The 10,809-nt window shown below is 37.3% G+C and overlaps 1 protein-coding gene across 4 annotated transcripts in view; it reads right to left on the bottom strand.

The window, feature by feature from the left end:
- Positions 1-10,809, bottom strand: part of SLC44A1 (solute carrier family 44 member 1) — a 205,964-nt gene that overhangs the window by 48,385 nt on the left and 146,770 nt on the right. For 3 of the 4 annotated variants that reach the window (XM_077140868.1, XM_077140860.1, XM_077140877.1), the window contains exons 14-15: positions 3,761-3,997; positions 1,794-1,874 (exon numbers count right to left, since the gene is read on the bottom strand). In XM_077140868.1, the coding sequence (XP_076996983.1) occupies positions 1,794-1,874; positions 3,761-3,997 (318 nt within the window). Of the gene's footprint in view, positions 1-945; positions 1,875-3,760; positions 3,998-10,809 lie in introns of those variants that run through there. The other variant, XM_077140850.1, reaches the window with a different exon arrangement.

Raw genomic sequence — 10,809 nt, 5'->3', positions numbered from 1 at the left:
CAGTTTGCTTGCATTCCACTGTGTCACAATGCACCTACCACTCATGAAAGAATAATGCAGAAACACATGCCAATTTATGGCCAAATTAGCTAGACCTAAACTTCCAAATATTTCTATCTTTCTTTAAAGGCTAATTGCTGAAAAATAATTTAAGGGAAGGTTCAATGATTGGAAAGAGGGAAAAGATAGTTTATTCTAAATGGAAGGTTTATGATTTAAGATTATATGCTCTTTTAAGTTTTAGGCTTAGAATCTTTATTTCCTGAACAATTTAGGACAAGCCAGCAGTGGAAGGAAGGAAGCCCTCCTCATTTCTCCTTATTGCCGTAGAGTTGGCAGGGTCTCCAGCACTGTGCCCCTCAGCCCATGTGAAGTAGGAGGGATAAAGAAATTAGGGGCAAAAGAGGCAAGGAACCTTATTGGAGTGATGGCTGAATTAGCACCCCTTTCCCCATTCAATTTTAAGTGATGCACACTTAAAACTAAGAGCTACATGGCCAGTCTACATCCTTTCACTTAAGAAAAATCTGAAGGAACAAAACTTTGACGTTTTGACTTAATAATCAATGCTATTAACTATTAGCAAAATAGGCATTGGAAGGGGTTATAGAGGAATGAATTTATATCTAAATGTTTGGCTAAGGCTATTAATTTAGGTGGAAGATGCGATTATTTTACATATACATACAGTGGCATCCCCACTCCCATTAAATGTACCTATTTCCTTTACATGTGCATACTTAAACAGGCTTTTTTCTACAATGTATTTCTCAAGATTAAAACCTATAAATCAAATAGTTTATTTAAAGTGTAAGGAAGGAGAATCTTCATACTTTGCGACGCCATATGTAATTACATCACATATTATCTAAATTAACTGTTTAAGGATCTACGTAATGATATGCTATCTTGAAATTAAGCATATATCTATATATATGAACATATAAAAAATTTAAGCAACAATGCACTTGTAAAATGGGGTAGTAATTAGACCAATATATGTTCGAGATATCTGTCAGTAAGGAAGGTGTGATTATCTATCAGAAAAACTCAGGATTTTCTTGCATTGATTAACCTTAAATTGCTTTTTCAAATAAAAATTGAGTGGTATTTTATACATATGTATATATCACTCAGACAATAGTTAATTTATCCATCTCACGATTAAACTAGGGGTGAGAAGAGGCAGAAGACCTGAGAGAACGTGGATGTTGATGGAAGATGTCTTGTGTGCTACTGACAAAGAGCTTAAGAAACAAAGAAAATACAATCCAGGCAATAAAGGAGAAAGTTTCAGTAAGAAAGAAAGACAGCAAAATAAACAGAACAATATTAAAAAAAAAAAAATGGGGGCGTATGTATTTTAGCAAGTTGAAAGGAAGTGCTATTATCACCTGCAAAATGACAGAAATCAAAGCCCTGGTTCAAGTGCAAACCAAATGTTCAGTGAGGGGGAAAAGGAAACACTGACAGTTAAAAAAGGAAAAAAGAAAGAAAAAAAAAAGAGTAACAGCAATTTCACCTTAGGGACAAGAATATTACCCTCTCTCCTATTCTGTGCACTGAAAAAGGTGCCATTCCTTTCAGCTTACTTTTACAGAAGATGGTCTGAGTTGTGACAAGAATCCTGCCACCCAAGTGAGAGGCAAGCACACAAACAGAAAAAGCAGCATGTCCTGTGTGATGCAGATGACAAAAGCCTCTCCCGAAGAAGTGCAGTCAGTGAAGACAAAGAGAGACAGGAAGTGAAAGTGAAATTCTTGGAGCGCAGCCCCCTCCTCATCTCCACCTACCATCGGTTTTAGCTCTCTGGCGTCAGCAGCGCCTCCCTTACCAGCTTCTTTCATTGCTCTCCTACTGTTTTCCACAAACTCCTGCAAAATAGGGACCAAATTGCATAAATGCTTACATCCCTCCAGGTTTCAGTTGGTAGAGGAGTTCTAAAGGACAGGCACAACTTTCTCAATCTTGGTAAGTGGATGGCCCCCAAACAGCAGTGTGTAACATTTAGTACCACACACAAGAGCTGCAAACACTTGTGGGGATGGATTGAAATCCCTGATGTGGAATCTTGTTTCCATCCATTCATTGTGACAAGCTCACCAAGGCTTAAGAGACAGTCATGTTAGTTCTACCCAGAAGAAAATGTATCTAGCAGTTTTTGAAGAAACTATCTTCTCACGCTCTGAAAAATGTTTTATTTGTTGTTTTTATTTTTTCCACATCAAGGTTAAATAAACAAGAATATCTTACTCCATAAGCCTCCTCTTTTTTTCTTTTTTGACATAGGCAGGCTCCGGGAATCGAACCTGGGTCTGTGGCATGGCAGGCGAGAACTCTGCCTGCTGAACCACCGTGGCCTGCCCCCAAGCCTCCCCTTTAAATGACCCTAAAAGGTAAGAGAAGGTGTTGCTACTAAGCACAGAATATTGTCTCTGAATGTGTTTTAACAAACTATAAAAAAAAAAACACAAAAAAATTGTCTACCTGAACTTAGCATTACTCCATAAAGCAGGAAGACAAAGAGTACCAACTGGAATTTGTGGTCAGAATTAGTTAAAATGGGAACAAGCCTCAAAGGAAACATTTCTATCCTGTCAACATTTAGGGAGCACTTCATTAAATAGCCACATCATTCTTACTGGAAAAGCTGTATTGTTTTTTTTAACCCTGCTTTTGATCAGTGGATTAAAAAAAAACTCTTCTTCTAAATGCCTTCACTGAAAGAGAGATGTAATGCCCACAGGCCAAACTCTATTTTGAAAATAACCAAGGAGTTATAATTTAGACATTAAGAAAATGTCCAAAATTTAGTTGATGGCATTCTCAGTAAAAAAGGTAAGAGTACCAAAGAAATCGGATAAATCACTTGAAATTTGTGCTATTAAAATAGTAGAGAATCTTGCCATTTATGAATATATTTATTCTAGATTAAACCGGTCAAACATGCTCTTGGAAGATCACTTGGTATTTCAATGTCTAATGTGTACACTTCAATTTTAGCCATTCTTGAGATAGGATTATGTCACAGCTTTAAGAGCAAAGTACTGTTATTAAAAAGTGTCTTTAACTTTGCAGCATTTGACAATGATGATAATAATAAATGGTTTAAACATTTCCTAAAATTTTTAAAATTTTAATTGGGGCTGAAATAGAGGGAAGCTGCAGAGACCATATAACTGTGAAGAGTCTGAATATAACAGGGTAAATGTTCAGTTCTGGATAGATGGAAAACAATGCAAACCTCCCTTCAGGAATCTGTTACCTGTGCTCACAAATGAACACCTTCACCTGCCTGGCATATTTAAGATGCTGAGCTTTAACTAGGGCTGGCAGCAATTACATTTGGAAAGGTGGTGGAGGGAGAAATATAGGTAAGCACTAGAACCTGGGAAACAGGACATTTGTCCTTAAGCCCCATTTTAGGAAAGGGCACTTAGAACAATCAGTGGCCCAACCTTCCAATTCCTGGGTTAGGAGGCAGGTTAATGTCAACTCAGGCCTGGCCCCCTGCAGTAAAAGGGTAGCGATGCACAACAGTCTGACCTCTCGGACCATCAACAGCCAGGTGGATCCGAATTGGTCTCGTCCATGCCAAGACGGCCTTCTTCCCCGATTTCCCTAACATGCACCTCATTTGTGAGTGCAGCAGGTTTAATTCTGCATTACTCACAATGGGAATTAAACACAGAGAACGGGTTGGCTGCAGCATATTTCTACTTTGATCCCCGAGGCAGGAGAGGGCAGGCGAGGTACTCACCATCAGCACTTTATCCATATAAAATTCTCTGCCAGGGCTTCCATCATTGTATTTTGTATCAATGGCGAAGCACAGGAATAAAACATCCACTACCATTTCATAAATGGACAGGAAACAGTGGGCGACGAGGAAAGCAAAGAGGCAGACGATGATGAGAGGCAGCACCCAGACTGTGTAATCTTGCTGGTAGTTGAGAAGCATGATCCCGGCCAGACCTGTGCTGCAAACTATCAGCACCTGAGGCAAAGAGCACAGAGCCTGCATCCAATAGCTGCTGCAGAAATAGAAGCGGCTTCATCACTTCAGACCCACCATTTAGAAATTTGAGTACTTTAACATTCCAAATATTAAATCTTAATATTTAGAAATGATGCTTGCATAAGAGCAATCCATCTCAAATTGGGAAATATAATCTGCACATACTCTTATATACACAGAGTTTTATATCATGTCATATATTATGTTATAGCACATTGTCTTATACACGTAACAGTATGTATCCTATAAATTAAAAAATCACACTTTACATGATCCTGCCTTACCTACATATAATTAACTTTTCCTAATGCTATGATGTCCCCTAAAATTTACTTATTTAGAATCTGTGGCATTTTTTAAGGTGAACATATGCATGTTTTAGAAAAAAAAAAGATACATAATCTTAGCACCAAGAAAAAAAGTAGGAACATTTTAGGGTGTTTCTATATGTTTTTTCTAAGCATCTTTAAAAATATGAAATTGAATTTGATAAACAAATCATGAAAAGCTCTTCATTAATAGCTACAGTATGATTATAAATGCTTCATAGATACTTGGCTACATAATTTCATTTTATGGTTGATTTATAATTTATTTAACCATGACCCTACTGCTGGAGATTTATATTCTTTTCAAATAATAATGGCACAACAAATGCCTTTATTCTTACAGCTTTTCCTGCGTTTCATGCTTTATTTCACATATACTATGTGGTAAATTCAATAAGACTTGCTAGGAAGTTTAGATTTGTGAAAAAGAGGTTGTCACGAACATCCATGCTATAACAATAAAAAGAAAGTCCATCTGCCTATTGCCAGGAAGCACCTACACTGATAGGCTACCCCCTCACATTCAGTGCTTGAAATTTTTGGTGGTTTTTAAATACATTTTATTTCAGTCTTTCAATAACCCTATAAATGCTGTGTGGCAAATATGATCATCCTCATTTACAGATTGGGAAACATGCTTTGAGATGCTAGCAGTGTCCAAGACCACAGAGTAAATAGCCAACACCGCTCAAATAAAATGGTTTTAGGGTGTAATTCCAGGTTTCTTTCCAGGCAAAGACTCAGCCAGTACCTCTGTGTCAGCCAGAGATGGATTATGTTGAATCCCAGACATGCTCTTGCTCAGCCCTGTAGGTGGTCTAACATCAGGTTTTAGCTAACAAAGGAAAAGAGCCATCCAGAACCACAACAGACTTTCCTTGTCTGGTGCTGAGGACAAGCAGACTTAGAATCCTTCTTCCTTTCCGCCACTATTTACAGGCACCAAAGCATCTCCCATTCACCATTAACATAACCAGGAGCTATAATGCATCAGATGATAAAGTTATCAAACTACAAACTGATGCCCTTCTCAGTTGCTTTTAGGGGACAAATACGAATCTGCCCAAGTTTTGGCCAAACCCTTCATTTTTGCAGTCTCTTACAGAGACTTGCTTTTCTGGGGTAGTTTCCACAGGTGGCTAATTATATCTATTTCCTTTCACTTTCATGGTTTTAATTTTAGAAAGGGTTATCTCACACTCAGGGCCGAGGTTCTTTATGCTCTCACTATACCACTAAAATTCAAACTACATTTGGAATATCTAACTCAATCATGAGAAAAAGCTATGGCTCAAACAAACTAGATTCTGAGACAAATTAGATGTTGAGACACAAAGATGCTGGAATGGAAGGTCGGGAATTAGGCCGTAGGAGAAATAACTTCAAGAATGATGTTTAGCCACAAAAAGGTGAAGAACTGTAATAAGGGTTTCCAAATATAATAAAAGGCTACCCTGCATTTATTCAAGGAGAGACTACATCACTCAAGAGAGTTTGTGGGCAATGCAGATGCCTGGGCCCTGCCCTCAGACTGTCTGGATATGGAATGAGGCCCAGAAATCCACATTTTTAAAGTACCCCAGGTAATTCTGAAAAGCCCACATTCTACATCTCAAGAAGTATGGCCCCCTATCAGTGGCCTCCAGGGAGGGGTAAACATACCAAGGGAGGGGCGAAGAGGATTACCTGGGACTTCTATTTATACTTACCTCACATACTTAAAGTTTCTTTCTTCGGAAGCTTTATAGTGTATAACATTAAGAAAAGTTGCACATATATCACTAATAAATAAAGGTAATTACATTGGGAATGTGTGCTCAACTTCTTTTTTTTCCTTGTATGATGCATGATTTTTTTCTTTCTTTTTTTTTTTTTTACATGGGCAGGCACCGGGAATCAAACCCGGGTCCTCTGGCATGGCAGGCAAGCATCCTTGCCTGCTGAGCCACCGTGGCCCGCCCTGATGCATGATTTTAATAGTTTAGACACCACTGGTCTAGATGATAAATTATTTGGGATGCAGGAGAAGGAATTCACACACAGGGTAAGAGGGAAACAATGGAAAGGAAAAGATGCTACAGTCAGAAAGATGGAGATTTCCATTGCAGACTAGATACTTCTTAGTCTTGTAACTCTAATTTCTTTATAACCTTTCTGAGCCCTTTTCATCTTTACAAAGAGACATAATAATTCATACCTCCCATAGTTGCTAAAATAAGCGTTCTGAAAGCATTTAACACAGCGTGTGGCAATGTTAGTTTCTTTCCTTTTTTATTTTTATTTTTTGGCTCCCACAAACCCTGCATTTAGATGGCCTTCCCTCATGGAACCCATTTTAAAAGATTTAGTTCACCAATACAATAGCGCTTATAAATGCTAATTCATGTTTTCCTTTTTTATTAATGAAAGCCAAATAAATTGACCATCAGAACACACAATCAGTATTAGAGAAGTATTATCAAGTAGAGATAAAGTAATTTCAAACCGAAGCAATGAGACTCAAGATTTTCATTTTTGTGTAACTACATTGGGGCAAATATGCAATTTCTGTTCAATTAAAAACTTTTGCATAGCTTATAAATCTCTATTCTTACCTTTGAGGGCCATCAAGGCCAATGACTGCAGTTAAGCAGCCACTAATTCACAGACGGTTAAGGTCCCTCCAAATCTAATTCACCACTCCACAACCCGTGGGGCCCCAGAGAAATGGAAACTGTGACAGTGTCCTTATTTATTTTTCCGTGTTAAAGTCAGAGTTTTTTAATTAATTTTTTTTTTGTATGGGCAGGCACCAAGAAACAAACCCTTAATTAAATTTTTCCTGTTGAGATAGTTGTGTGTTTGCATGCACTTGTAAGAAATAATTGAGAGATCTTGCAGACTCTTTACCGAATGTGTCCTAATGGCAACGTCTTGCAAAATTATAGTACAATAACACAGCCAGGGTATTGACACCGTAAATGAAGATTTGGGACATCTGCATCCTCACACAGATCCCTTACCATGCCCTTTTTTTTTTTTTCACATGGGCAGGCACCAGGAATCGAACCTCGGTCCTCTGGCATGGCAGGCAAGCATTCTTGCCTGCTGAGCCACGGTGGCCCACCCTACCTTGCCCTTTTTAAAGCTCTGCAGCCCTCTCTCTACCCCATTCACCAACCTTGAGTGACCATTAATCCATTCTCCATTCCCATGATTTTGCCATTTCAAGAAGGTTATATCATACCTTATGGAATCCTATGAGATTAGCTTCTCCCACTCAGCATAATCCCCTCAAGAATCATCCAAGTCATTTTACGGATCAGTAGTTTGTTTCTGACACTCTTTTATAATGTTTATGATGATCTGTCTGATTGAAGAGTTGATCAAAAAACTATTTCTTACACTAGAAGTTCTTAAATTGTGATGAAAGGAACTCTTTTCAGAAGATTTACTGCATTTTATCATCAGAACTGTTTTTAAAAAAGGAAAACCCAAGACTGCTTGTCTTAATATGTTGGAAACTCAGAAGACCTTCCCCCTTATCGCTCTACTTTGTGGGTTTCTTAATAAAATAAGTTGCTTTTCATGGCTTTTAAAGTCATTTTAAAAATATCACACATATTGCATTATTCAAAAATATGTCTTTCTGGGAGGCAATTTGGCAATGGATGCCAAGAACCCTATTATAAGACTTTTTGATTCATTACTTCTACTTCTCAGATTCTGGCCTCAAGGAATAACTTGATGTGGGCAAGGACAGGTACACAAAAATTCCACTGCCACAGACCATTTATTAGTAAAACATTGAGGATGGTTTAACAGTTAAAAAAAAATAAGAAAGAAATTTGGTAAATAAACAATGATACAAAAATTGTGTAATCATGTTTAGAGAAATTGTAATTAAATAGGAAAACATTCATAATACCGAGTGAAATAAATAAATGGTTTCAAAACTGCCTTTTCTTTTTTACTAGATTTTAAATTCTATTTATTGACTAGCACGGAACCAGCACTCTGAATCGCCCCTGGCATATTACTAAGTAGGCAATCAATAAAATTTTTTCGAATGAATAAAAGGAAATGATAAACCCATAAAAAATTTGGACATATAAGTCACTAGGCTTTAAAAAGTCATTTTTAAAACAGTGCATTTTACCATCTACATGTTTTTCCATTATAAAAGGAATACATATGCAACACAGAGAATATTATCTTATTATGGGAAAGTGCAGGGGGAGGGGTTGGAATCACCCACAGTTTCATTATCCATTAACAATCTGAGGTGTTATTAGCTTTTGCCCATACATGAACTTAAACATTTTTGTGATAATCAAATTTCACTCATCCTTTTCATTTATTATATTATAAGCATTCTTCATATTATAAACTCAATTTAAAAAATGGTTTAATAGTTAAACAACAGTCTGTTTACTATTACTACCAATCATTTACCTATTCTGAGACATTAGGTTATTTATAATGGCAATTGGTCACTTAATAAATAATGCTGTTTTTTTCTGTATAAAAACAGAGAGAAGTTTATTATCATCAGAATTACTGAATCAAAAATTGCTTTTAAAAGCAAGTTATGTGGGACATTTTGTGATGCAAAATAAGCCAGAAACAAAACAGCAAATATTGTATGGTTTCATTTAGAAAATACTTCTAAGAAATTGAGGCCTAGATTGCAAGGTTTTATAGCAGTCACATTTAGTCTGGAGTGGTAATTGTTATTTCTAGATATTAAGAGGCTGTGCAATACATGTATAGCCTGGTATTTCCCTGGAACTTTTGGTACCTGTGTGACACCTAAAATTCAGAGTAGGAGTTCTGCAGTTCTGAAGGTCAGCACTGCCATATACAACAACTGGTAAAGAAAGTGAAAAAGAGATTAGGCTTCAATTAGAGGTAAGAATGAAGTCAATCAGGTCAAGATTTAGGTAATTCAAAATACAGGGATAGGAAGACATTGTATTTTAGAATTTCCCCTACTCTATGACACCAAAGGAAGAAAAGTTTATTTTATGCAGAATGCAAATTTTCTGTAGCACATAATCTAACTCAACCTGTCTGCATAGATTATTTAAACAACCTAAACACAGGAGCCCAGAATGGGAATGAGGGCTTGTAATCTTGTATAACTTAATGTAATGGCGGAGTATATTAAGCAGATAATCAAAAAGTATTGGCAAAGTCCTTTGAGGGATGGGAAAAAAAATATGGAACTTTAAACTTTACCACCAATAATACTCCTGATGCTATCTCAAGTCAACAGGGCAAGCCCTTGATCTTGAGGCTTGCTCTTATGAAGTTTATTTATATAGCAGAGAAATTTAGCCTACCTATAGTTATGAGTTATGCCTAGGGGTTACTTCCAGAGGACCTCTTTTGTTAGTCAGATGTGGCCTCACTCTCTCTAAACTCAACTCTGCAACCATTACCCTCCCCACACCCAATGTGGTACATGACACCCAGGGGTGAAAGACTCCCTGGCAACATGGGATATGATTCCCAGGGATGAGTCTGGCCCTGGCACTGTGGGATCAACAATGCCATCCTAACCAAAAGGGGGGAAAGAAGTGTAAGAAATAAGGTATCAGTGGCTGAGAGAGTTCAAATAGTCAAGAGGATACTCTGGAGACTACTTTTATACAAGTTTAGTTTGACATTGCTACTTATTAAAGTTTGCCTAACCCTACCAAAACCATTCCTGCCAACCTTAGAGCACCTAGGGCTTTATCTGAGATTCTACAAAGGTTCCATGCACTATGATTACTTTCCAGAATACTACAACCTCCAGATGGGTTCCTAGGCCAGATAAGTCCCAAAACCCAGAGGGGCCAGCCTCTACAGAAAAGCAACTAGTTCCATCTCCCTATCCCATATTATCAACAGCCCTTCCAACATGAAAAAGTTAGAATGGCCATAGCCCAAATACTCTAAAAGGAGAGGGAGAAAGATTAAAGGAGAAGGTGGAGTTATAACAGAGAAGACAGGATTTAACAAATGAGTATGACTGCTTCATCATTATATTGATATTTCTTTTAGTCTCCAGTGTCTTTGAGCAGCTAGAAGTAAAAACCTAAAATTGTGGAATTATAACCCATACCAAACTCTAAAATCTGTTCTACAACTAATTGTTGTGGTGTGCTTTGAAATTTATTGCTTTTTTGTATATATGCTATTTTCACAATAAAATATATATGGTCAAAGGGCAAATTTAAAGTTCAGTTGAAGCCACTAAAAATTCAGAAAAGTGTAGAAGCAGACAGACCTGAAATTGAACTCCAGCTCTGCCACATGCTGGCTCTGTGATTTGGGCAACTTACTTAACTCTCTAAGCTTTAGATTCTAAATCCCTCCTGAATCAGTCATGGAACATATTATTAATAATAATAATAGCTAATAAGAGTTGCTGGATAACTCTTCTCAGACCTTCACATGGATTAACTCATCCAATCCTTATTATAAAAAATGTCC

Source organism: Tamandua tetradactyla, chromosome 2 (assembly GCF_023851605.1).
Source record: "Tamandua tetradactyla isolate mTamTet1 chromosome 2, mTamTet1.pri, whole genome shotgun sequence".
NCBI classification, from domain to species: domain Eukaryota; kingdom Metazoa; phylum Chordata; class Mammalia; order Pilosa; family Myrmecophagidae; genus Tamandua; species Tamandua tetradactyla.
Note: the sequence above shows the minus strand (reverse complement) of the source record. Positions and strands in the feature narration are given on the sequence as shown.